At 44.8% G+C, this 27,279-nt stretch overlaps 2 protein-coding genes across 7 annotated transcripts in view; one reads left to right on the plus strand and one right to left on the minus strand.

Annotated features, from left to right (window-relative positions):
• The window catches only part of LOC135512385 (bone morphogenetic protein receptor type-1A-like), a 61,518-nt gene extending 38,966 nt beyond the window's left edge, over positions 1 to 22,552 (plus strand). For 4 of the 5 annotated variants that reach the window (XM_064934377.1, XM_064934376.1, XM_064934378.1 and 1 more), the window contains 11 exons: positions 1,185 to 1,537; positions 12,293 to 12,452; positions 15,070 to 15,172; positions 16,127 to 16,226; positions 16,359 to 16,455; positions 16,703 to 16,841; positions 17,161 to 17,353; positions 17,577 to 17,874; positions 18,128 to 18,303; positions 19,846 to 19,976; positions 20,257 to 22,552. In XM_064934377.1, the coding sequence (XP_064790449.1) occupies positions 1,462 to 1,537; positions 12,293 to 12,452; positions 15,070 to 15,172; positions 16,127 to 16,226; positions 16,359 to 16,455; positions 16,703 to 16,841; positions 17,161 to 17,353; positions 17,577 to 17,874; positions 18,128 to 18,303; positions 19,846 to 19,976; positions 20,257 to 20,382 (1,599 nt within the window). In that variant the 5' untranslated portion in view covers positions 1,185 to 1,461 and the 3' untranslated portion in view covers positions 20,383 to 22,552. The remainder of the gene's footprint in view (positions 1 to 1,184; positions 1,538 to 12,292; positions 12,453 to 15,069; positions 15,173 to 16,126; positions 16,227 to 16,358; positions 16,456 to 16,702; positions 16,842 to 17,160; positions 17,354 to 17,576; positions 17,875 to 18,127; positions 18,304 to 19,845; positions 19,977 to 20,256) is intronic. The other variant, XM_064934380.1, reaches the window with a different exon arrangement.
• The window catches only part of LOC135512383 (multimerin-2-like), a 30,320-nt gene continuing 22,577 nt past the window's right edge, over positions 19,537 to 27,279 (minus strand). For both annotated transcript variants that reach the window (XM_064934375.1, XM_064934374.1), the window contains exons 6-8: positions 26,600 to 27,036; positions 24,939 to 26,442; positions 19,537 to 24,556 (exon numbers count right to left, since the gene is read on the minus strand). In XM_064934375.1, the coding sequence (XP_064790447.1) occupies positions 24,144 to 24,556; positions 24,939 to 26,442; positions 26,600 to 27,036 (2,354 nt within the window). In that variant the 3' untranslated portion in view covers positions 19,537 to 24,143. The remainder of the gene's footprint in view (positions 24,557 to 24,938; positions 26,443 to 26,599; positions 27,037 to 27,279) is intronic.

The raw sequence follows: 27,279 nt of genomic DNA on the forward strand, positions 1-27,279 counted from the left end.
CTTCTCAGCGCCGCTAATTGCAGCGAGACGCACATGCCTACAAGGGAACAGACACATCTCGTTATTAACGCTGGGCGAGGCCAACACGGGTAATTGCGGAACATCCTTCAACAAATAATTTGGGAATGTTTAGCCATTCAAGAGTAGCGCCAGCCTGACCGGGATTTGCGAGGTCAAGCCTGCAAAAAACAAGAGGGCAAAGATGGACAGCACACACACACACTAATGGAAGGAAAACAAAAAGGGGAGAATGGATGAACAAGTGCAGTTTTCGGTTCTTGAGGGTTATCGTCCAAGGCTGGTTGTCACCCCACATGTTCGTTAGAGGTTAGAGCGACCGAGAGCCCTGCCTTGCCCCATTGGCATTGTCCTCCTCTGATCAACCAAGCGTACGGTTAGGAGTCAGCAGGGTCATACATCAGCCTCAGACCCTTCTCACCATTTACCCCTCCCCAGCACCCTCTGCATCAGACATACGATGCCATGATTTGAATCACATTGGAAGCAATCTGCTTAGTTAAGAGAGAGGACAGCTGGGTACTTTTTCCATAATAGCTATTATTTGCATCAAATATGTGGCTTTTCTGTCTGTTCTGTTTGTGGCCAAAGGAGCTGATATGTAATCGGTTGGGAAGTCGCTGCTGCATAATTCTGTTCTGGCACGGTAACCCGTCTTTAGATTAAATAAGATGTGCTCTGTATCTCCCTTATTTGATTAGTCTGCCATTTTGTCCTTTTTAAACTCTGCTTTTACTTGACTGGGAGGATTGGAGGCATGAAAGTCTCCAGTGGAAAATCCATTTGTTGGTTGGGAGTAATGTTACCCTTTTTTGATGCTGTCGCTCTTCTCAGTGCGGTTTGAGAGGAGCAATGATGCCCCCACTGACCATTTCTTCTCTATCTACCGCAGTCCTGTATGTTTCCTCCCGAGTTGTGCTAAATTGCTCAGCAAATCTGATAACTTGCAGCCGAGGGCTCACAAAGACGAATAGGAGTCGGTTGTCAGTGTCAAACCCGCTGCCCTCTCTAAACTTGATCATGACATTGCTGTGAGGGCATGCCACTCTCTGCAGTGGCACGCGTGAGGAAAACCAGCCTATAAAATGATGATCAAGTGTTCTAGAATTGTGTGATTACACTGTACTTCCTATAACAATATTTTCCTTTTCTCTCTGATTTTCCAGGGTTTTGGACCGAGGGAGCTTGTGAGAAAGAAGATTTGATTTTTTTTTTTTTTTTGCCATCGTACCCATCCTCCCTCACTCCCTCCTCTCTCCCTGCCCCATACATATTCACCCGTACCTCCACTCCCCCCTGACGGGGGAAAACTACTCTGCACCTTTTCGACCTGTGCTGAGGAAGGGACAGGACTAGGCTCACCATCAGCCTACAGAGGTGACCAACAAGCTCCCACAGAGAGCAGTCCAGCCCAGTCAAGTCTCCACAAGTCACTGTGCCAGGATGACAGGGTTGCCCTCTTGCATTTCCACGGTGGGATTCTGCATCCTACTGGTGATCAGAGCTGAAGGTATTCAAAGTAAGACTGGCTCCTCTGTTATTATAGTCCTCTGTTGTCCCACTGCACCCAAACTCTCACAACTGTCTGTGCCTCACACTCTCTTTAGTTGGATGGACACTCAATACAGAGCGATTTAACTATATTCTTAAAGGGTGTAAAAAAAAATGTAAATAGTGAATTGCATAGGTGCCAGACATTTTCTACATGCGATTATTCTTCAGTAGAACTGTATAAAAAAAAGGCACACACACCAGTAAAGCACTTTTCTTAAAATTAAATGTTGCTAAAATGAATTAGGAAAGAATTGGAAGGCGCTCAACCAACGTGAGTCGAGGTGCAACCCAAATATGGGAAACTATTAATTTCAAAACAGCCATTTTAAAGCTTTGTTAACATCTTGCAGCTCCCTCCCTACTTTGTGCAATTTCTGCCTGAAGACATACCCAAATCTAGCAGCCTGTAGCTCAGGCACAGAACCAAGGATATGCATATTCTTGGTACCATTTGAAAGAAAACACTGAAGTTTGTGTAAATGTGAATTGAATGTAGGAGAATAACACACACTAGATCTGGTTTAGAAAAAACAATGGAAAAAAAGATACAAAAATAAAATAGGTATCTTTAAAATGAACAAGATAAAACAAACATTCAGATAGGATAATGGGGACAATTTCAGTGAAAAATATGAGGGCAACAGTACTTGTGCAAAGTTTCAGAATGATAACTTCCAAAATGATTGTGCTTACATGACATTCATCATGAAGTCACCCAGGTGTCCCACACAAGTCGCCCAAATGTACCCAAGTGGCCAAATTGGTGAAGGTATATATTTTGAAACAAATAACTATATACAAAATACCAAAATGGTATTCTAACACACCCCCCAAAATATATGAAGGGGAAAAAAATCATTGATTAAAAAATATGAAAAAATATATACACATTTACAAAATAACATTTTTATTTGGAAGACCCTCAGTCCTCTATCAAATCAAATATATTTATATAGCCCCAGCCTAAAACCCCAAACAGCAAGCAATGCAGGTGTAGAAGCACGGTGGCTAGGAAAAACTCCCTAGAGAGGCAAAAACCTAGGAAGAAACCTAGAGAGGAACCAGGCTATGAGGGGTGGTCAGTCCTCTTCTGGTTGTGCCGGGTGTAGATCACAGTGGTTGTAGAGGGTGCAACAGGACAGCACCTCGAGTTAAAAAGAACAGTTGAAACTGGAACAGCGACAAGGCCAGGTGGACTGGGGACAGCAAGGAGTCATCATGCTAGGTAGTCCTGACGCATGGTCCTAGGGCTCATGTCCTCCGAGAGAGCAAGAAAGAGAGACTTAAAGAGAGCATACTTAAATTCACACAGGACACCGGATAAGACTCCCATTCGGAGTCAGTGTCACTGTGAAAGAAAATGCTCAGTTAGAATAGTTTCACATATGAGCCCTGTATCAACAGGTATAATAAACAGATATATATATATATATATATATATATGAGAGAGTTGAAGGTTGAATATATTATTTATTACCTGCTCGATCTACTGTCTCTATTATATTATGACAGACCAGCTAGATTTACTGTCTTTATTATATTACAACAGACCAGCTGTATCTGTCTCCATTTAACTTTGGCCAATGATGTGGTCCTGCCCTCTCCTCAACAGCCTCAAATAGACTATTTCATGTAGGTTGGGGTGGGGCGGCAGACACGCATCTCACATTTCATGATATTAAATGTTTATATATTGCTTCTAAAATAAATAAAACATCACAAATAATATTTAATATTAATTTCAAATAAGGACATTAGCATGATAATAACTTACCAGTCCAAAACTATGTCCTCTCCCGTTCAAAAAAGATTCTAGTCTTTCGATACAGGTGAGACACTTGCATTTTCATGAATGTTTAATATGACTATTTATGTTGCGACCACCGTATGTTGTGGAATTTCAGCCCGCTAGCGGGTTCCGTGCGCAGAGGTTAAAAGTAATTTCTCATTTTAAATTAATCTGAAAACGAATCATCTAAATAAATAATGCAAAGATATGTCAAATCAGGTAATGCCAAATTCCAGTCTGAAGGAAGTATGTTTTTGAATTCAATTCATTTTTCAATTCATTGATTCTTCTAACCAGTCCTTCCTCAGAGAGGAAAACAGAAGGGATGTTCGTGTTGGGTCATAATCTTTTGTAGTTTAAACCGTTCAAACACTAGAGCCAAATTGAAATGATTAAAAAAATTATCGACATTCCACATAGGTGCTAAAATAAACGCTAAAAACTGCACACACTAGAGAGACAATAGTGCTTGTCATTTTGCCACTGAACTCCATATTTTGGCGCCAATTTTTTACAGCTATTTCATTAAAGCTGCAATATGTAACGTTTTGGGTGACCTGACCAATTTCACATAGAAATTTGAGTTATAGATCTGTCAGTCATTGAAAGCAAGTCTAAGAATTGGTAGATCTGTTATATGAGCGATATTTCTGTTTCCCGTTTGTGCGACTTTTACTTTCGGTTTTGTACACCAGCTGAAAATACAATAGTTTCGGTTATGGAAAATATATTTCACTGTTTAGATGGTACAATGATTCTCTAAATCATATTTGTTTGTTTTGTTTCTGCATAGCGCATCTTTTAATGTTCATCATTTATCAAAGGGCCATTATAAATTAATAAACGGGCCGGATCTGGTCCACATGCCACCAGTTGAATAGCCCTGCTCTAATATGCTGTTTTGGTGGAAATTTGACTTGTTTCTGTGCAAGGTTCAATGACCTGGCAGTCCTCTTTGAGAATTTATAACGTAATCTCTGTTTTTAAAAGGGCAATTATTTTATATTTATTCTAAATAGTTGTCCAATTTGCCCATTGTTCTCGTATGATTAATACTGAATAGCTAGTAACAATTTAACCCAATCTGTCCTGCAATTTCTAATTTGATCTCCCTTATGAATCCAAGACCAGACTAACTTCAGAAGTACTGTTAAAACACTCATCTGTCTATTACATATGGAGGAGGGGCTTGATAAACATTGTTAAACTAAATTAGCATGAATAGTTTGGTTTTTCAGCCTTTAAGCTACCCCTTCATGTCACCCATGGTCCCCCACCCCTCACTATGGAGAGATCAGTATCTTAAGCTGTTGTAATGGCCGTGATTAGAGTGAATTAGCGGCAAATGCAGGGCCTTTTAGAAATGCAAGGCCTAAGCCACCTAGTTAAAGAATATTACCGTAACCCCCCAGGTGGTCCGAACTGTTTTATATTCTAATTATGGGACCTAACCAATGGGACCAAACACCATAGGCGCAACTCGCAGTCCCTTCTCTCAATACCAAGTTTACCATGACGTGCAGAAACAACCATGAGGAGTGAATGGTACCCGCCACTTGGAAAATGCCCTGTTCTCAATGAGATTAGAACATGTTGAATGTCATGTGGTGTTCCCAGGATACAGTGGATAGATCATCACATCACTGTGGGCTTGCTTTCTGCCTTATTTTGCCCTTAAATTGGAAAATTTGGCCTACATGTTCCAAATGTGTGTCAAAAAGACACTGAATATGCTCCGATCACAAAAACAATTTAGTCACGGAAGACTCAAGCATCACGCTGGTTTTGTACTGCCGTGTTTGATGTCGGAAGGATATGGTGCTATCTTAATGTGCCGGGGCCTCATAAAAGGGCCTCTCTCTGCTCCCCTAGCTGCTCCTACTGTTGCTCTCATACTGCCTTCCCAGCTGGGCCTCCACAGTGACTCACCCGGCAGCCATAAAGCCAACCATGACCATAAAGATGCAGCTCTCAGGCTCGTAAAAGGTCACCTTTTAACCAGCCAATGAGATGTTAAGGCAAGTATCAGGAGTTGATTACCCTGAAAGCAGAGCCTTTGAGCGAGCGTACACACACACATACACACACACACACACACACACACACACACACACACACACGAGCTGATAAGAGGAAGGCGAGGCTGGTCCAAGTGTTAGGTATGATGATTAGTCTCAGCGAGCGTAGCTCTGAATCAGTTGTGAATTTATGACCGTGTTTTGTTATCACAGAGCCCATGCTATTTTAGCCTCTGTTGACTCTGTAGCCCTTGTCCCAGGCATACTGTACAGTGAAACAGTGCCTCTGTACCCACTGGGCCAGGTTAGCCTCTCTCCTTCCTTCCTCCTTTGCAGCTTAGTCATCGACAGTAGTGACTTGTCGAAGAACCCCCCACTACAGGAAGTTGTTGAACTGATTGTTGGCGCTCTGGGTTCCTTTTTGCACATTAACCGTTTCCTCTATTGTACTGTCAGTCGTTACAGGGCAGAAACCACTCCAAACATTCATTGTTCTCCGGAAATAATTCAATCCTACAAGAGGTTTTTTTTCTCTACCGCTTTTCTAATTTTTTTTGCACCACACCAGCTGATACGCGAGAGAGTGTGGGGTCTGGCATATGCCAAGCGTTACGTAGAGAGGGGGCAGGGACAGAGGCGCCCGCTGGGCAATAGGGTGGCTGTATAAGGGGCCTGCTGTGCCAACTTATGAATGCTCTTTTCAGACTCACTTTTTTTTGTTCCAAAGGTGTCAACAAACCAATTAAAATTCCACTGTTGTCTCACCAAGGGGGAAAGATGCATGTTTTATAGGTCTAGTTTTATTTTCTGTTGTTTTCCATGTGTGAGGTTGTAGCAACTTGTTAAATATTTTTCAAGGTACTCAACTGTTGCTGCGTAACAAGGGTTGTTGAATAAACTTCTCAGGAAGTTCTCCAATAGCACTCAAAAACAGATGGAAGGAATGGTGGGTCTCCCACCCCGCCACGTTTTGGACAAAAGCCTTGTAGTGATTAATATGAACAAAATGTATTTGATTTGTGGTGTTGAAATGTACTGTGGTGAAGAGGTTACGGTAACACCTGTCATTTTTCTATTGTCTGCATCACAAACCTGAGGAACAATGTGAGCGGTATACATATGTGTCCTTTGCTACTGTGGAAGTGATGATGGAGCTGAAAGGGGAGCCTTCAAATTGGGTGTCTCACTTGTTGTATGACTTATATAATTGTCAGCTAATACCTCCATACTATTTCTTGCCGTCTCACCCACCTCGAGCTGTAATTTCAAATAGCAGGAGTATAAAAACATTGGGGGAGGGAGGGGGGTCAATGCAAATTGTCTAGGTTGCCTTTTTATTTATTATTCAGCAGTCTTATGGCTTGGGGTTGAAGCTCTTAAGGGACCCTTTGGAGATAGACTTGGCTATGGCATGGGTGACTTGAGTCTTTGACAATATTGTGGGCCTTTCTCTGACACCGCCTAGTTTATTGGTCCTGGATGGCTAGAACTTGTTCCCCCATGCCCATGTACTGGGCCAAATGCACTACCCTCTGTAGCACCACTATAGCCCTGTCGACATGAATGGGGGATGTATTTGGCCCTCCTTTTCCTGTTATCCACGATCATCTCCTTTGTCTTGCTCACGTTGGGGGAGAGGTTGTTGTTGTCTCTGACCTCCCTATAGGCTGTCTCATTGTTGTCAGTGATCAGGCCTGTTGTGTCATCAGCAAGTTCAATGATGGTGTTGGAGTCGAGCTTGGCCACGCAGTCGTGGGTGAACAGGGAGTACAGCGGGACTGAGCACGCACCCCTGGGGGGCCCCAGTGTTGAGGCTTAGCGCAGCAGATGTTGCATACCCTTACCGCCAGGCGGGCGGGAAGTCCAGGATCCAGTTGCAGAGGGAGGTATTTAGTCCCGAGGGTCCTTAGCTTAGTGAAGAGCTTTGTGGGAAATGTGGTTTTAAACACTGGGCTGTAGTCAATGAACAGCATTCTCACATAGATGTTCCTTTTGTCCAGGTCGGAAAGGGCAGTGTGGAGTGCGATTGAGATTGCGTCATCTGTGGATCTGTTGGGATGGTATGCAAATTGGGGCGGGTCTAGGGTTTCCGGGATGATGGTGTTGTGACCCTTGACCAGCCTTCCAAAGCACTTCATGGCTACAGATGTAAGTGCTACGCGGTGGTAATCATTTTTGGCAGGTTACCTTTGCTTCCTTGAGCACAGGGACTATGGTGGTCTGCTTGAAACATGTAGGTATTACTGACTCGGTCAGGTAGAGGTTGAAAATGTCAGTGAAGACACTTGCCAGTTGGTCGATCTTGATAGCAGTGTCGGTTATGATGATTGTGAAACGCTGTACAAATTCGACAGTCACAAGACAGGAACTTCAAATAGGCCTATGGCATGTCAAGGAAACTAGCCCTACTGTTCAGATGAGTTAAATGGAAACTGATATCTGGACACTGACCACTGAGGTCTATAACCACTCCCATAGTCTTAATATTAACTCCTGCAGAATTAAGCATTTCTTTCAGTGAAATTATACACCAAATGTAGGCTAAAATTAGACTCGAACGGGGTGAATACATATGATTTATTCCTTTATGCATCCTGTGCATAGAAATAAACCTTATAGTTGTGTGTGTGTGTGTGTGTGTGTGTGTGTGTGTGCGTGCGCGCGCTGTGAATATGCATCCTGGCCGAACGGAAATCTTATCATAAACATGTTGGGTCATTTTCATAGCTTTCTAATAAACGGTCAAACTGTTGTCCGTTTGGTTATTGTCATTTTCTCCCCGGTCAAGTTCACACACTGCTGCTGCTTTCATGGAGCAACGAAGTTTAGTCTCTGCTTCGTGAAAGAAGCAGAGATGACCGAGAACTTTATGGATGTCAACTAGATTGAAGCATTAATTTCTTCGCTTTCTGACATTCTGGTCTAGCCAGGGTTTATTTAGTCTTCTAGGGCAATGACCGAAGAGAAGCTGCATGTATCTAATTATAGACACGTTAACTACAAATAGCCTACCAAAATGCCGGAAATTATAAGAAGAAACATATCTACATCAGGCAAAGGAAATCCTGCAACCTGTCAAAACACCTTTCCACCGTGCCTGACTAGTCTACAGCGAGTTTCTATAATAGAGGGTTAGGGTCGGTTGCGGTGTCTCAGATTTTCACTTGATCACATAGTTGTTTGCGCATGGTCTATTAGCAATTTCGGGCAGGTGCAGGTGAACAAACAGCTGACCCGCGCACCACTAATGCAGGTATAGGACATATTACTCGCCTCATCTCCACAGTGGCCCCTGTTGGTAGAACAACCAGTTCGGAACACTGTTTAGATCATGGCGCGGCACTCTTAAGGCTGGATCTGACAATAAAAACAATTCTGCTGCTGGCCCTTTAAGAGCCATGCATTACGTTGCCTGTGGATGGAGTGGCTCGTTAGCGTCAGTGTGCTGGCCCCTTAAGAGCATGTGGCTGACTGGAGATGGAAAGGCTCATTACTGGGCGTGCTCTGCCAGACCTCAGACTCCGCCGTGACTGGCGGCAGAATTAAGCACACATGTGGAGGCAGAGTTAGAGAGAGCAGCAGCCATTTCCAGCCTCACTGACAGCCACTGCTCCCCAACCAATCACAGGCCTCCTTGTCGAGGGGGGAGAGAGGTACTCCGGGTTTTCACTAGCGAGGCCATATAGGAACAGACAGTGCTTTGAGGCTCTTTGGGGATTGATGTTGAACTTTAAATCTTGTATTGTCAACATGGCTTTCTCTGACTCCAATGAGATGGAGAGAGAGGCCTTAAAAGTCCTCACAGCCCCCAGTGACTGCAGTAAAAACGTGTCAGTTTTATGTGGACTACCAGAGGCTTTCATCACCTCATCAAAGCGTCGGGAGCCTCCTGAATCCCCCCCCCCACTCAAACATGACTTAAGCCAGTCTAGACCAGGCACAGCTCCCAGAAGGAGCTGAGACAGGAGGAGAGAGTCTGGAAGGGAGAAAGAGCCATCTACCCATAGCGTTCTGGTTTTTTATTTGGGCCTGGCCCATTTGATCCGGTTCCAGTCTGCTGTGTGTTTATAAGTTTCCACTCTGCCTCCCTACACAGCTCTGACATCAGCAAGGGACAGCCCAGCTCAAACTGGGCCCTGGGCCATGCCACCACTTAAGCGTAGTTTATTAGCGGAACAATTTCTGATATGATGTTGATTTAAATCTCCTGTGTGTAATATCAATGGCAAGAGGTCTAGACTATCTGCCTCCTTTTCTGAGCTTTATTTCTTTGGGTGTGTGTGAGAGAGACCGTGTATGTGACGGATGTAGAGCGAAGAAACCGCGAGACTGTGAGTCTATTCCCACCACCCAGGAGAATGTCGGGAACTCTGGAGTCCTGTAATCTGTGTGTCGTTTTCCCCCTTCACTGATAGAAGGCAGACTTCAAAGCCCCTGGATCCCAGCTTCCCGAGGCCAGCTCTGCTATCTCACTGTAGGACTGCTCAGGTTTCCATTAGCACTTAATTATTTTCAGGGTGGTGCTGCCATAAGCAATAGCCCCCGCCACCTTTGTTTGTTCAACACATTATGGTTTGTTCTATGCCCTAGGACTCCAGCTCTAACGATACAGCTATGAGCTCACAACCTCTGCCACACTGATTTCCCTTCTCACTCGGGCTTCATAAATCTGTCCTAGTGAAGTATCGTCTTGACACATTAATGAGGACTGTAGTGAATCTCCCTTCTCTATGCACAGAACATCTTAGTGAAGAAAGTTGTGATCAGCTTTGCTTTAGTTGTTGAAGTGAAATAATAGAGTTCTAATGGGCTTTTTTTCCCTTTTCGATACAGCTGTTATGTGTTTGTAGAAGTGTTTCGCAATCGTTTTAGTTTAGGATCCCAAAACCAAGTTATGTCTGGCAGGTTTTTTACCTGCCACCCTCTGGGGTTTCAATTACATTTCTTGGAAATTCTCTTGGCTGAAGTACAGTACCTAAAGTGAAGCATTTGTAGTTGTGGTAGTCTATTTCTGCAGTTAGGCTAGCTGACATCAGTATGCCAGTGAGTCTCTATGTACGCGATCAGTGTACAAATGAACTGTAAAAAGGAACTGAAGCCCAGCAGAAGCTATTGTATCGCTCCAATTGCCTTTTTAATGGTCATTTACCAATGGAATTACTCAGACAATGCAGCCTGAATGTAGAACCTCCAGGACACTCGGTTGTAAAACGAGGAAAATATCCCTGAGAAAGACTAGAACAACAACTCTGAAGTCAGTTAATGGGGTCTAGGAAAGGAATGCGGCGATGGAGACAACAGCAGCAGGGAGAGAAAAAAACCGTCTGCCCTGTTGCTGTCCTGCTGCCGAGACGTTTCAAATTGTAGGTTTTGCAGGTGATTGCCCCTCTGCAGACATGTCTGAACTCGAGCAGGCTCGAGTCGCGTCATGCTCCAGAGGAAGTGCCCGCAGCCGCGCCGAGCACCACACACAGACATCACTTTGTTCTTTGTGCTCACGAGGCCCACAGCTCAGGTTCACTCTCCTGAGCAGCATGGGGGAGGAAGGGAACTGGGGAAAAGGCAGAGGTGAAAGGACAAGGAGGCTAGGAAAATAAACAGGGGGCAGAGAAATGGGTGTGGGGTGTTAGGATGAAGTGGAAGTCAAGAAGAGCAGGATATGGACAGAGAAGGAAGAGAAGAACAACAGGTTGTAGGACTGGGGGAAAAAAGAGGGCAAGAGGTTAAATGACAAGGAAAGTGGGACACGGCATTGCAGGGGGGCATCGGGGCAGCAAGTAGCCTAGTGGTTAGAGTGTTGGACTAGTAACCGGAAGTTTGCTAGATTGAATCCCTGAGCTGACAAGGTAAAAATCTGTCATTCTGCCCCTGAACAAGGCAGTTAGCCCACTGTTCCTTAGCCGTCATTGTAAATAAGAATTTGTTCTTAACTGACTTGCGTAGTTAAATAAAAGAAGGGGAGAGAGAGGAAAAGGGATCAGGAGAAAGGGCATGAGGAGAGGTGGCAGGAGTGTCAGACTAATAGGAGGATTAACACGGTGAGCTCGTACACATTTAATACAACATAAGATACTTAACCTAAAATGAGCGTGTTGCTCTGTAAAATGTTATTTTCCTGACCTTGTACCCATGGTGCCGTGTATCAAATCTTAATGCCTCTGACTGGCTCCTTAATATGTGTCTAGATTTGTTGCCTATGCCCTTTTCTAGACGCTGTTAATACAGAGCGCTGGCAGTGAGCGCTCGGCTACTTTAACCACCGTAAACTGAGTTTACCCGTAAACGTTTGCTGTGTACTAAACCTTGCCATTATTAAGAACCACAACATCATAGCCTGCATGAATATTCGATTTTTCCGCCAGTAAAACCACACTGTTTTCAATTTCATATGTAATTGCGATCAGATTGGCAACGGTGCTGAAGTTGTGCTGAGAGAACAACAGTGGTTGGCTTGGCCCTTTCATACACTGGTCTGCTCTGCTTACACTCATCCATGTTGATGGCCCTGGCTGGACACTAGTACGGAGTATAAATAGCCCTCTGGCCTTATATGGATCAGGTTCATCAGATGAGGACCCAATCAGACCAGAGCAGACCGCTCTCAGATAGAAACTAATAGAGGGTGGGACAGCAGATTAAAAATAACCGTATTGCTATTGTGTTTACGCTGATTACATAGCCTAGTATTTGACTACTGTAACTCTTCAAACCAGACGTGGTGGAATAAGTAATGTGACAGTGTATTTATATGTTCTGTATGCCAGACAATGGTGATGCGTGCACTTAAAACAGATGGAAGGAAAGAATGATGGATTGTGATATTTTTACTGTCATTATAAAACAACTGTTTTTCTCTCTCTCTCGCCCTGTCTCTTCTCCTCCCTTTCTGTCTCTCCTCAATCCGTCCATCCAGCTGGTCAGAATCCAGACCACATGCTCCATGGCACCGGGCACAAGCACGAGTCCAGGAAGCCCGGAGACGGGCCCACGGTGGCCCCAGAGGACGCCGCCCGCTTTCTGAGCTGCTACTGCTCGGGCCACTGTCCAGAGGACCACAAAAATAACACCTGCGAGTGAGTGACCAACCACCTCATTGTACACTCTGTACTTTCCCAAAGGCCAAATCCTTAAAGACATGCTCCGTAACTTTGGCGACTACTAAGTATACTTTTTTAAAACCTCCCGCTAGTGACGCACTGATATTATATTCTTAGCTGATACTGATATCCAATATTTTCCTTGACAAAAAACCTGATGCCAATAACCGATATTAAAATTTTGCGTCCTTTTAAGCATTCTAGTACAGTTAAATAGTTTACACACACACATGGACGCAGCGGTCTAAGGCACGGCATCTCAGTGCAAGAGGTGTCACTACAGTCCCTGGTTCGAATCCAGGCTGTATCACATCTGGCTGGGATTGGGAGTCCCATAGGGCGGCGCACAATTGACCCAGCGTCGTCCCTGTTTGGCCGGGGTAGGCCGTCATTGTAAATTAATAATTAGTTCTTAACTGACTTGCTTAGTTAAATAAAGGTTACACACACACACACACCACACTGACCAAAAAGTTGTTTTGTTGGCATTTACATATGTCTCCATTACCAGTAAAACATCATCAAAACCGTTTTCTTTCACTTGCTGTGCTGTTTCGTTGTTCGTTTGTTCAGTCATTTCATTCTCAAGCAGGATTTCTATGGAACGCCGTTTGGGTCTATGCATGTCGAATAACACTATTTGGAATGTTATATAAAATCAACAAAAGACAATAATTTGTTAATTTAACAAATCTGTTGAAGTCACACTGGATGTATTATACTTTAGAATTGCATTGGAGCATACTTATTTCACTCCACAGCCTTACCCCCATGTCATTGATCCACAATCCATAGGTATCAGTCTTCTCAGTGACACCCAGTGAACATTAGCGTCGTAGCTCTTATTGCGGGACTCTGAAACAACTGTGAATTGAGCCACATTTATTGTCAACCTATGTGTATTGAACACCATTCCAGAGGAAAATTAATACTGCGTGTATGTTTTGGAGTCTGATAACTCTGAGGATGTTGGGAAAAAATATATTGGGTATTGAGTAGACTGTTACCCCATTTCATTGATCCCCAATCTTTAGGTAAAGCTATACAGTGGAATATGAATGTCAATACACACAATAAGCTGACACAGTCCCGTGATAAGAGCTACAACGCTAATATTTGTGTAAACTCTTCACAGTTGTGTTCTGTGGGTGTCACTGAGTAGACTGATACCCAATTCCATTGCTTCACATTCCAACCTTGTTTAACAACTAGTCTAAATATGGCATGATTCGACCAATTGTAACCTTGTTTTCAGGCTGCTTGTGTTGGTGCTAGGTAGATACCAAGCTAAAGCTAGCTAGCTACCCCAAATTTGCAGTCAAACACATAATGCTTTATTATCAACGTGGTATTGTAAACATATTGTTTGTGGCTGGTGTTTGCTTGTTTGCAGACTTTTCTTGTACAGCATTGATAGTGTTACTGATAGTAGTGCTGGCGCTTGGCTTGCACATGCAAATTCAGAACACACAACATTCTATAATAGAACTGTGATATTTGACGTGTCAAATTAAAAGCTTATATGCTTTGAAAGCTTGACGCTTTAAGCGTCAAATAGTGTTATTTGACGTTTTATCTTTTTTGACACGCAAAGACCCAATTGACGTTCCATAGTATGTCGTGAAGCTAATAGCAGTGACGCTGTTACTGTGCAACTCAGGTAGGGCAACATCTGAACAATGGCTCAATTGGTAATGTTAGTGTGTACCAGTGCTCGACCAGTCGCGAAAGCCAACATCACCCACGACAGAGAACGGTTGATTGTCAAGGGCAATGGATTCCAATATCCCGGCGTTAATGGATTTCGCCTTTGAGTTGTCTCGCTGAAATGTTCTTATTCTTTCAAATGACTGCTGGACTTGTTGAATGCTCAATCGACACAGTAGACATTGTGGGCTAGGTTAGGAATGCTGTGTTGCACGTGTAGCGCAACATTTTACGTGGCGTCATTACGTCATGTACCTACGTTATATAGTTATGCACGTCAGCTTTGTCATCGCCGTTAAACTAGACATCGGGCCAAATCCAATGTTTGCATTTTTAACTAATATCGTCAGATTCAGATATGTTCATCGACATATCGTGCATCCCTACCTCCCGCTTTGGGCTGGATGTGTCAACGTGTCGTTCATACATGCAAAATGTATGAGCAGAATTACTTACCTCGAAATCACTAGTTTGATAGCGACTGTTTTTCTGGGATCTGTGCTGCGCCATTTTTCCTACATTTCCCCCACATGGGCCAGCCCCTAATAATTTGAGTTTAACAAATGAGCATCAGCCCCTCGCCATATGACTGACAGCTAGCACGATGCACATGATACACCCACAGCAGAGCAAGAGACAGAGGAATGTGACGTGGCGTACATATCTGCAAATATGTGACGTAGTACGCAATTTTCAGGGACCGCTTTTGTTTCGTGAGAGCAACTTTCCAAGCTTTTTGCTAAAAGTATTCAAAATTACCAGAATCTTTCATTTAGATGTTTGTTCCAACTCTGACTTTTGGGTCTGTGATGAATGGCAGGTTTGGTCAAGACGCTAACCTATATGTGTGTTTTGGAACTGTAGTCATTGAATGTGTATATTGTAGGACGAATGGCCAGTGTTTTGCCATCATCGAGGAGGACGAGAATGGAGAAGCTATTCTGACCTCTGGCTGCATGAAGTATGAAGGCTCACATTTTCAATGCAAGGTAAGCATGCTGTCTGTATGGAGGGAGCAGGACAAGACAAGGGCGCACGGATGTCAATTATGTCATGTTTCATGAATGTCATTATTGAATGTATATGTACACTCAGCAAGTTTAGTACCGGGTTGGACACTGATTCCATAACAGCCTGAATTCTTCGGGGCATGGCGTCCAATCACTGCTCAATTGGTATCAAGGGACTGAACATGTGCCAGGAGAACATTCTCCACACCACCACCACCATCAGCCTGTACAATTGACACCAGGCAGGATGGGTCCATGGACTCATGCTGCTTATGCCAAATCCTGACTCTACCATCAGTATGAAGTAACAGGAACAGGGATTCGTCAGACCAGGCAATGTTTTTCCACTAGGCAAATTGTCCAGGGTTGGTGATTGCGTTCCCACTGGAGCAGTTTCTTCTCATTTTTAACTGATAGGAGTGGAACCCGGTGTGGTTGTCTACTGCAATAGCCCATCCATGACAAGGATCGACGAGTTGTTGTACCGCCTAGTTATTTTTCTGTTTATGGCATGCCTGTTAGCTTGCACGATTCTTGCCAATCTACTTCAACCTCTCTCGTCAACGAGCTGTTTTCGCGCACAGGACTGCCACTGACTGGATGTTTATTTCAAACAAAAAAATTGTCACACCATTCTTGGTCAAACCTAGACACTGTTGTGCGTGAAAAGCCCAGGATGGTGACCGGTCCTGAGATACTGAGATCCGGCGCGCCTGGCTCCGCCAATCATACCACACTCTAACATTCAATCAAACAGTAACAGAATCCCTTGATGCCTTTGCTTTTTTTAGAAGCCACTGCCACTTGACTCACTGTCTGGAGGAGAGACGTTAACTCATAAACTGGCCACGGAGTCTATAGCTAATATTCATATTTTGTTCTTGTTTAGTCATTCTAAATAACCCTTGTTATGCCAACAAACCATTGTTTCAGGATTCACCCAGGGCTCAGACAAGGCGCACGATCGAATGCTGCGATACAGACTTCTGTAATCGGGACCTGCAGCCCACATTACCCCCCCCAATGGACACTGGTGAGGCTCCGGGCCAACTGTTACTCTACTGTTGGTGTTTACCTCTGTGTAGGGGCTCCACTATGGTATTCTTATACTAGTTTGTCTGGGTCGGAAATTGTATTTGGGAATACAAATTGTTTTGTTTTGCAGGTACCTACTTTGGCAGTGCCCATTGGCTGGCTTTCCTTATATCAATGACTGTGTGCTGCTGCACTCTCATCTGCATCACGGTAGTCTGTTACTACAGGTAGGACTGGCTATTACAGTGGACTAGCGAACAGAAAGAGAGCGATTCCAAATGTACTGTCTCTAATATACAGTGACTTGAGTCGTGGTGGTAGAATACAAGTCAACTGTTGGTGCCATTTAAGCATTTCTTTGAGATTAGTCGGTTTCACCCCTTTTCTAATACCGATTGACTTGTTGCCTCACAGCACTTCTTGTTCATATTGTAACTTTAGCATTGTGAACTGATCTGTGTGTGTTCCTGCCAGGTACAAGTGGCAGACGGAGAGGCAGCGGTACCACCGGGACCTGGAGCAGGACGAGGCCTTCATCCCTGTGGGAGAGTCTCTCAAAGACCTCATCAACCAGTCCCAGTCCTCTAGCAGTGGCTCTGGGCTCCCCCTGCTGGTAAGATCCCCCACATGACACAGGGAGGGGCTTTGGAGCATGTGGCCTGGATGGAAAGCCTTTGGCTATGGAATGTGACTTTTCTGCTTTCCAGGAAAGTGTAACAGCTGTTTTTGTGTTTGTCTTTGGTCATAACTAGATTTATAGTAGGTTCAGTCGAATTGAAAATTATAACAACAGTGCCGTACAAAGCATTAGCACGCATCTATGCTTGAAACGGCGAATATCACGTGAAGAAAATAACAAATGATCAAAGTTGTAGTAGGTATGATCTGTGGCACACTTGATGCTCAATGCCTCTCCCTGGTATGTCGTGTAGGTGCAGCGTACCATTGCCAAGCAGATCCAGATGGTACGCCAGATCGGCAAGGGGCGCTACGGCGAGGTGTGGCTGGGCCGCTGGCGGGGAGAGAAGGTGGCCGTCAAGGTGTTCTTCACCCGGGAGGAGGCCAGCTGGTTCAGAGAGACTGAGATTTACCAAACTGTCCTCATGAGGCACGAGAACATACTGGGTAAGCTTTGTTCCTACCACTCGCTTGTAGTAAAGAAGACTGCTGTCTCTGCCTCCATCTAAAATGGTCTGAATCTAAGTTTTTAATGTAGTCTTGATTGGCTTGGAGTGGTTTTAGGCCTACATTTACCCTAATACATGAGGTCAACAGTCATGTATCAGGGCAAGGCCTACATCCCAATATAGCACTAAACACCCCTCAACTCTCTTCTCACCCCTCTCAGGGTTCATAGCAGCAGACATCAAGGGTACCGGGGCCTTCACGCAGCTCCTCCTCATCACAGACTACCATGAGAACGGCTCCCTGTACGACTACCTGAAGTTCACCACGCTGGATACCCAGAGCCTGCTGCGACTGGCCTACTCCGCTGCCTGTGCCCTGTGCCACCTCCACACGGAGATCTACGGCACCCAGGGCAAGCCGGCCATCGCCCACCGAGACCTCAAGAGCAAGAACATCCTGATGAAGAAAAATGGAACCTGCTGCATCGCTGACCTGGGTCTGGCTGTCAAGTTCAACAGGTAGAATGAATGTTTTACTCAAGGTTGTGTTCATTAGGCACTCAACGTAAGAAAACTGACGCGCAGGGAGGGAGTACATGAACTTGTCTAATAAGCAACAATCGTTTTGTGACGCAAAACGTTTTGCTATGGTGTGTGCTAATGAATGCACCCATGTTTTCACTTATGGCCGCTCTTCTAAACAGTGCTGAAGTTTTGTTTCTGGAGCAACTGACCATTTCCCTGTAAATTCCTCTTCTTCTCTTGTCGTCAGTGATACCAACGAGGTGGACGTTCCTCTGAGTACGCGGGTGGGGACCCGGAGGTACATGGCCCCTGAGGTGTTGGGCGAGACCCTGAACAAGAACCACTTCCAGGCCTACATCATGGCTGATATATACAGCTACAGCCTCATCATCTGGGAGATGGCCCGCCGCTGTGTAACAGGAGGTATGGGGACAGACACGTGCGCGCATGCTCTCACACACCGACATAGACGTGTACATTTACATTACATTTAAGTCATTTAGCAGACGCTCTTATCCAGAGCGACTTACAAATTGGTGAATTCACCTTCTGACATCCAGTGGAACAGCCACTTTACAATAGTGCATCTAAATCATTTAAGGGGGGGTGAGAAGGATTACTTTATCCTATCCTAGGTATTCCTTGAAGAGGTGGGGTTTCAGGTGTCTCCGGAAGGTGGTGATTGACTCCGCTGTCCTGGCGTCGTGAGGGAGTTTGTTCCACCATTGGGGGGCCAGAGCAGCGAACAGTTTTGACTGTAGATGCGTATACGCACACACTCCTTATAGTCACGAATCTACAGGAATTTGTGTACGCATTTGATACTGATATTCCAGACCAGTCACCAGGACCTGAAACAAACTTTTTTTAACCAGCCAAAAGTCTACCAGCCACTCAGATTCTTTACCAGCCTAAATATTTTTTTCTGCCAAAATAACAAAACCAAGAACAATAAATGTATTACTAGTCAGAAGGTAGGTGTTATATTGCTAAATATTATTTCATTTTTGTTACCTTAGGCTTTTAACCAACATTTTTACAAATGAGACAATTGTTCAACTGCCCCTTTAAGGCAGGAGGTTACCATGGCAATGAGGGCACATAGCCCCTGGAGTTGTCAGTGACAGTGTGTCTGTCAGATAGAATCTGACTAGAACCCGATGTGTCTTCGCTGAAGCGAACTCAAAAATTCAAAACAACCTAGCATGTGAACAAAACAATGTAAAAGGCCAAGAAACACAAGGACAAAGTCTCACTTAGGTAGACTTTCGAATAAATTAGACCAACTATTATGCCTGTGCACAGCGCATCTAAAAATGTAATCTTCAGCTCTTCAATCACAGTGCGCGCTGCTTCCCAGCCAGGCGGTGTTGATGCGTGTCCTGCGGCATATACTACAGGATTTGTAGTTCTTTGCGTGATGATTTTTAATTTTACCTTTATTTTACTAGGCAAGTCAGTTAAGAACAAATTCTTATTTTCAATGACGGCCTAGGAACAGTGGGTTTAACTGCCTGTTCAGTGGCAGAATGACAGATTTTTACCTTGTCAGCTCGGGGATTCAATCTAGCAACCTTCCGGTTACTAGTCCAACGCTCTAGCCATGCAGCTATGCAGCTACCAGCTATGCAACAAAAAGACAGAAACACTTAAAGAAACACTTCTGAAGCATTTATTTATCTATAAATGGGTGCAGAGATCTATTTTTATTCTCAAATGTGAGTGAAATGCTGTGGAGCCCTGACCACCCGCCAACATGGCTTGTGAAAACAAACATATTACACGCCAATGCCAAAAATCTACCCGCGGTGTTTGTTTTTAGGCCCTGCCAACCGCTACAGAAGAAAAGCCTATCTGGGGTTAAGATTTCAACTGGTTATGGAAAGCGCTACACTGACAGTATGGTTGAACCCGGTGTTCTTTTGCGCTTTGCTTACGTGTCACTATCTCCCTCTCCTCTCTCAGGCATAGTGGAGGACCACCAGCTGCCCTACTATGAGATGGTGCCGGCAGAGCCGTCCTTTGAGGACATGCTGGAGGTGGTGTGTGTGAAAGGGCTGCGGCCCACCGTGTCCAACAGGTGGAACGGTGACGAGGTGAGTCCTGATTTATCAGGGCAAATATGGTTTTCCCTGTACAAGACCCTTGAGAAAGAACCTGAAGATCAATGCATAAACGCATAGAAAAAAGAAGTAAAGAAGGCAAAGGTTGTCTTTTATCCAGTTGTAACCCATATGAAAGCATTTGTATTTAGTACTTAAAAAAAACTATAATAAGTACAAATCTGCCGAGGCAATACTGTTTATTTAGAGGTTATTTAAATTAGATCAAACTCCTAAAGCGGGGTGTGTGTGTGTGTGTGTGTGTTTTCTCCAGTGTCTGAGAGCCATGCTGAAGCTGATGTCTGAGTGCTGGGCCCACAACCCCGCCTCGCGCCTCACCATCTTACGAGTCAAGAAGACCTTGGCCAAAATGGTAGAATCGCAGGACATCAAGATTTGATCCTTTTCCCCCCTACATACTCAACACAGCATGACCTAGAGACAGAACTCCCCAGTGTGTCGTAATGCTGAATGTGTCACCTCTGTTCAGTTGGCAGGGGAGGAGGAACAGGGTATGGGAGAAAAAGGGCCCTGTTGTCACTGGGCCTTGGGCATAGAGCCTTAGCCTCCATGAGTCTCTATCACCACAACGAACAGATGCTGCTGCCAGAGGCTCTTTCCCTTATTCCCTCCCTGGCCAGAGGAGTTTGTGGTTATCGTGCTGCATTGAATGCTTTCTGTGAAAGTCAAAACATGACATTGTGTGTGGAGGGGGATGGCATTTTCCTGCTCACATGTTGATGGGCAGAAAGGAATATGATGGAGGAACCTTAGAGCCTCACTTCAAACCAAGACACTGCCCTCGCAAGCGTCACCACCTGCCAATTCTGTTCGGTTTTTGCCTGTAAGCGTTTTATGCCAACATTTTTTTCTCTTCGGGACAGTCTTCTCCTGCCATATTAAAATGTCTCTCGACTCATAAGTAGAGTAATTACGAAATACGAAATAAGGTACTATAATTATATGTGAATTTAATATGTAAATATATTGTATCGATAGATGCCGTGCCTCAAAAAAAAAACATGCTGCAATGGTATTCGCGTCCAGTGGGCTTCAAACGGGACCTTCTTCAAGAGCTATGAGCAATCCAGTCAACCAAGGACGTTGTAAGAGGGGATACCTGACTTGCCTTAAATCAACTTGTCACTGTGCTTCCTACAACAAACCTCAACTCAGTAACTTGTCAAAAAAGACGTCTGGTAAAAAAAAAAAAAACATATTTAACACAAAATTGTATTCAAATGACATTTGTGAATAGGGAGTTTGTGTCCCATCATGTCTCTATGCTTACCCCTTCTTCATATGTGTTATATTCTGTATGTCTTCTGGGAGTTAAGTTCAGAACACAAAAATGGCATATTTTGGCCCTCATGAAGCCTATGCAAAAGTGTTTAGCTTAGAGGGCACACATCAATTAGGCCTTTCTAAAAATGATTAATCTGACATTTCTGCTGTCCCCACGCCTCTTACCCACATCCATAGATTCCCCCCCCTGCTCTTCTCTTGCTTTTCATTCCATTTTGAGTTACAGATATATATTCATTCATTAAGTGGCCAACTTTCATATTGCCAAACATCATGTGAGCTCAGCCGTTGAACTGTACCATTGTGCAGTAATTGTTTGTCTTCCGGGGTCCTACATGTCAGGTTTGTCATAGGGCTCACAAGTCAACATTAGTTCAGAAAATATGCAATATTTTACTAACTTAATGTACAATTATATAGCTTACTCAATGCTATGGTAAATGGCATATTTACTTGTGCTAAAAACATTTAGTTAGCCAGAGTTGTAAAGCCATGTACAGAGGGAACATACAGTAGATGCAACACTGAAGTGAAACCACTTCCGCTTGCTTTGGGACACATTCAAATATATACATATTTGCAGGTTTCCTCAGTGATGTTATCTGCGGGCCAGTGCAGAGGGTAGAGCAAGCCCATTTATGACCATTTAGCACAAGAGGAACTGCATTTCTACATTTAGAACTTCATACAGGTATGAAATGAAAACAACATAAATAATATCCTTGGCTGAACCACTTGTCCTCAACTCTAGACGCAGATCGTGCCCTTTGTTAACCCTCTTGCGTAGGATCCAAGTCTTGGCCAGTGTATTCTTAACTATTTCTTCCAAGTCCCTGCTCCTATTGTGTCTGCCTCTTTATCTATCCAATGTTTGCTTTTGCTTCCCTTGTGTCCATACAAATTCTGAAAAAATATCTTGCAGTGCTTGTGGGTTTGCGCACATGTTTAAGTGTGCATGTCCGCTGAAATCACGTGCAACCTAGTGTGGTCAGGACAGTTTCTTTGTGAATTAAGCTAACAGTACATATGGTAGATATTTAAAAAATATTTCACCTGAGCAGTAACTAGTGTTTTCCTCTTTGTAATATGCAAGAAAACCATATAGAATAATCTCTATGTACATCTTTAATGTGTTTTTATACAGCATCTGGTTAAAAGGTGCCCTTTTTTTTTGAGTTTACCAAGGAAAGAAAACGATTCTGTTTCTGTACACAGCCTGTCCAATGTATCAATTTGAAAGTAAATAACCTTATTTTAGTACACAACTTTGTGGTCTGGTCTTGGGTTATTGTTTCATTTCCTTCCAATTAACTGTTGGTTTGACTGTGGAGACCGAGCCTAAAACCAGTAAAGGTGTCTAGCACTGCCATCTGCTGGAGGAGAAAGGTACGGCATATTGATGTACTGTAATAAGAGTTTAAAACTCGTCAGTATGGAACCCGTGTCTTGTAGAAAAGGGTCTGTTTCTCTACCTGAGGCCTTATACATGTACAGTACCATGAAAAGGGATTGAATTATATCAGATCTTAAAACAACCTAATAGATAAAAGGAACATGCATTTACAAATAACTAAATATACTTATTTAATTTAATTAAAGTTATGCAATACCCAATTCCCCTCTGTGGGGAAAAAGTAATTCCCCCCTTACACTGAGTAACTGGTTGTGACACCTTTAGCTGCAATGACTGCAACCAAACGCTTCCTGTCGTTGCTGATCAGTCTCACGTCGCTGTGGAGGAATTTTGGCCCACTTTTGCATTCAGAACTGCTTTATTTCAGTGGTATTTGTGGGTTTTCAAGCATGAACTGCTCGTTTCAAGTCCTGCCACAACATCTTATTTGGGATTAGGTCTGGACCCATGTCATCCAAAAAGTTTACTCAAGTTTGCCAAAAGGCATCTGGAAGCACCTAGATGATCATCAAGACTCTTGGAAGAATGTTCTATGGACAGATGATTCAAAAGTATAACTTTTTTGGACGACATGGGTCCCATTATGTCTGGCGAAAACCAATCACTGCATTCTACAGTAAGAACCTTATACCAACGGTCATGCGTGGTGGTGGTAGTGTGATGGTTTGGGGATACTTTTCTGCTTCAGGGCCTGGACGACTTGCCTTAAAGCAGAATTCTTGGTTTCTTCTATTGTGTCAGAATTCTACAGTTACAGTGAGCTGAAGTTGAAGTGCAGCAGGACAATGATCCAAAACACAATTAAAGTCTATATGAATGTCTAGGAAGTTTTGGAATGGCCTAGTCAAAGTCCAGACCTAATCCCATTTGGGTGTTGCATAACTTTGTTTATTAAAATATGTATAATTTAGTTCCCTCAGGTTCCCTTTATCTAATTTTAGGTTTTGGTTGAAGATCTGATAACATTCAGTATCTAAAATATGTACAGTAGAGAATTGGAAAGGGGGCAAATACTTTTTCACGGCACTGAATTAGAAATGTTGAAGACATAAAGCACAGAAAGCCCTGTATTCTGCCCTACCAAGCAAAAAGGCAGGAACTGCTCGTAGCATGGAACTGAGAATTTTTTTATTTATCTTTATTTACCTTGGTTTCACAGTAACTTTATACAGTTACTGCTAACATGACCCCCATTTTCTCCAAAACACAACTCGAGGCAGGATACTTGTCCACGTGATTAAGCATGTATTTTATGTAGCAAAAATGACTAACCCGTTTCAGACCAAATGAGCAGTTACTGCCTTGTTGCTTGAATGCCCCCCCCCCCCAAAATATCAATGTAAGAGATTGAAACGCAGGTGGCATAGTAGCTGTCAGTCTTGTGATTGATTGCTCCCAGGCCAACATCTCTCCTCTGACTATACAGAGCAGCCCCGGCGTCCTCAGGTGGTCTGATAGAGCAGAAGCCCAGCGAAGGCGTTGTCTTTGGGGTCATCGGTCACCAGAGTCCCCTCATACAGTTCAAGCCGGAGCTCCTCTCCCTGCTGCAGCTGTAGGAGACACACACGGGTGACGGGGCCAAACAATGCCATCTTGTCCTGATGCAGAGCGGCAGCCAGCTCCCTGTTCTCTCTCCTCAGCCCAGACAGCGAGGGGCCAGGTTCAAAGTTCAGCGTCAGCGCGAAGAGGTAGATTCCTGCCAAAGGTGCTTGGAACATCCCAGTGTGAGTTGAGTACATCTGGCCCAGGTTTAGCGACGTGTCCTCAAACACCAGGAGGCTGCTGTCACTTGGTCTGCTGCGCTGTATGCTTCTGGCCAGAAACATAAGGGGACTGTCCCCCAGCTTAGATAGCACTGTAAGAGAACATACAGGGAATGATCAGCTGTTATCTGCTAACTTCATGGGGGAAAAAAATATTGGTCGCATACACATATTTTGCAGATGTTATTGTGGGTGTAGCAAAATGCGTTTAACCCATAGACACTCACTATACTTCTGCTTAGACCACTTAAGCCTGAACTAAAACATTTGTGGTTCACCAGGGGGCAGTCTTGGGTTGATTCTCTGTCATGCTAAGCGACTCCCTGTTTTAACCCATTGCGAGCACTGACTTGAGAGTGTTTCACATGTATAGATCAGAGTTTAAAGTGAACTTCCAGTCTTTGTGGATGTTAGAAAGAAGTGTAGCCCAGCTTGATTGAGAGGTAGATATGTCTTTCATAGATTGATGCCTACCTGATGTATCCCTCCTGCTGCGAAGGTTATCTCTCTCTCCAATGTGGTCTTTGATTCCCTCTTTGTTGTTATTGCGCTTCCTCTGTCTCTTCCCCTCCTTCCTCTTCATCAGGGCCCACAGCTGGTCCAAGTCCAGGGTGCTTTCTGAGTCGGCCAATCCCTCTGAGTTACTGAAGACGTTCTTGAAGAGACTCAAATGATTCTCTAAACCCCTCCTCAGCCAGGCCACCTCTGCCTGCAGTTTGGTACCATCTTTGGTGTTGTTGCAGCTGGCAGTACAAGGCCTGTACTCCAGCCTGTGGACCTTCTCCCCCAGCTCCTTCACTGCTTTCTCAAGGGTCCACAGGTCACTGTCAGAGTAGTCTTGCTGGTCCTCAGAGGCTGCTGAGACCACAAGGTGGTCACTCCTCTGGTCTCCACTCCTCCTCTTCAGGCCGCGGGAGGCCAAGTCTACCAGCACAGAGGGCTCGTCTGAGGCCGGGAACTCTTCTGCCCGGGCGGCCTCCAACAGGGAGGTGAGACTGAGGTTCTGGCCCCTGATCTGTTCCTGCATGTGGCGAAGCCTCTCCTGCAGTGCAGGGATGGAGTGGGCCTCCTGGTTGCTTTGGGGCCAGTCCATAAACCCCATCACCTCCTCTCCCAGGAGCATCTCCAGCACATCGGTGTGGCGGATGGCATCGTTCAAAAGAGAAAAGAAGGAGCTGGAGAGGTGACTCATCTCACCTGCCAACCACTCGTCGCTCTCCCGCAGACTGAGCATGTCCCTCTGGATGCCCAGAAAGGAGGCCAGCAGCTGGGTCACATTGTGGTGGAGAGTCCTGCTCTTCTCTTGCTCAAAGGCCAGGGAGGCCTTGACGTGATCCAACCCCTGGTAGATGTCCTCCACAGAGGGACTCCAGCGCTCCGACCCAGCATCGGTACTCCCATCCAGGGCCAGACGGTTGTCGTTGGCCAGCTCTGTGACGTTGGTCAGTCCCTGCTCCAAGCGGGAGATGGTGGCGGTGAATGCCTCGCAGTCACAGTCTCTGGCAGAGCTGACGTTCTTGTAGAACTGTGTGTACAGGTAGTCCATGTCAGTCTCCATCTCCTGCAGCTGCTCCCAGCGGAGGGTCAGGTTGCTGGCCAGCTCATTGACACGGTTCAGCACGGCTACTTTAGCCGCCTCCACCTCCAGGCCCGTCTCCATGAACTGGATCTGGCTGTTCCTCCACGTTTGGGCAATGTTCTCCTCAAGGCCTCGGAAGCCGCTCTTCAGAGCCAATGACAACGCCCTGGACATCTCCAAGTCTTCAACCAGGGCATTCACCCTCCCTGTGTTGTTGACCACCTTGTTGTCCAGACGAGCGATAGACTCCCACACTGCCGAGTCCTCTGGAGGGTGCTGGGCCTGGTTGGGTTCTCTCCTGTCCCCTGGGCTGGTCAGGTCCCTCTGGAGCTCTTCACTCAGATGCTCCTGCTCGAGCTTCATGTCTGACAGGGTGGCATTCAGGGTCTCGAGATTAACCTACCCGGGAAACATATGAAAGGCATGAAGAACATTCTCACTTAATGCCCATAAAAAGTCTGAAGGTGTATGATCCTAACACCGAAGTGAGAAACTAAGTCTCAAAGTTAAGAATCATTACATAGTTTCATCACCACGTCATGAGGAATTCACTGACCTGTAACATCTTGTCGTTGTGTTTGATCTTGGCGTCGATGTCTGTCTTGAAGTTGGTGATGTTATAGTGCAGCATGGCATGCTGGGAGTGTAACCGATCTGCCATCTCAGCTCTCTGTCTCTCCAGTTCCTTCCTCACCTCCTTGATGTCCTGGAAACTCTGCTCCAGCTTAGCGTCAAAGGCCTCGGGACCCTCTCCGGCATCTGCACCCCGCAGGGCCGCCTCCTTTACCTCCCACTGAGCGCTCCGGAGCTGGGCTACATCCTGGGACAGACCCCCGACCTCCGAGGTCAGGCGTTCCAAGGTGCGGTTGAAGCCATCCAACATGGGCTGGAGCTGGGACATCAGCAGGGCCATCATGTGGGGCAGAGGGAGGGGAGACAGAGAGTCTGCGTAGGGCAGTAGAGCGACAGCCTCCACTTCACCCATGATTGGATCTGAGAGACAAACCAGGAAGTCGGTGCATAATATTTACTCACATCAATCGGTAGAAGGATTCAGAACAAGACTCATTTTGTGTGTATAGGGGCATAGGAAGGCTCCTTTTCAAAACCTGTTAGAATGTATTCTCTTGTAAAAGCTATTCATTCATATCAGTTGTGCCATTAGTTCTCAGGAACAGTTATGAGAGGCTTTAGTTCCAAGAAATCTACAATTGAATTTATTTTTTTTGCTGATGT

The sequence above is a fragment of the Oncorhynchus masou genome, chromosome 24 (genome assembly GCF_036934945.1).
Source record: "Oncorhynchus masou masou isolate Uvic2021 chromosome 24, UVic_Omas_1.1, whole genome shotgun sequence".
In the NCBI taxonomy this organism is placed as follows: Eukaryota; Metazoa; Chordata; class Actinopteri; order Salmoniformes; family Salmonidae; genus Oncorhynchus; species Oncorhynchus masou.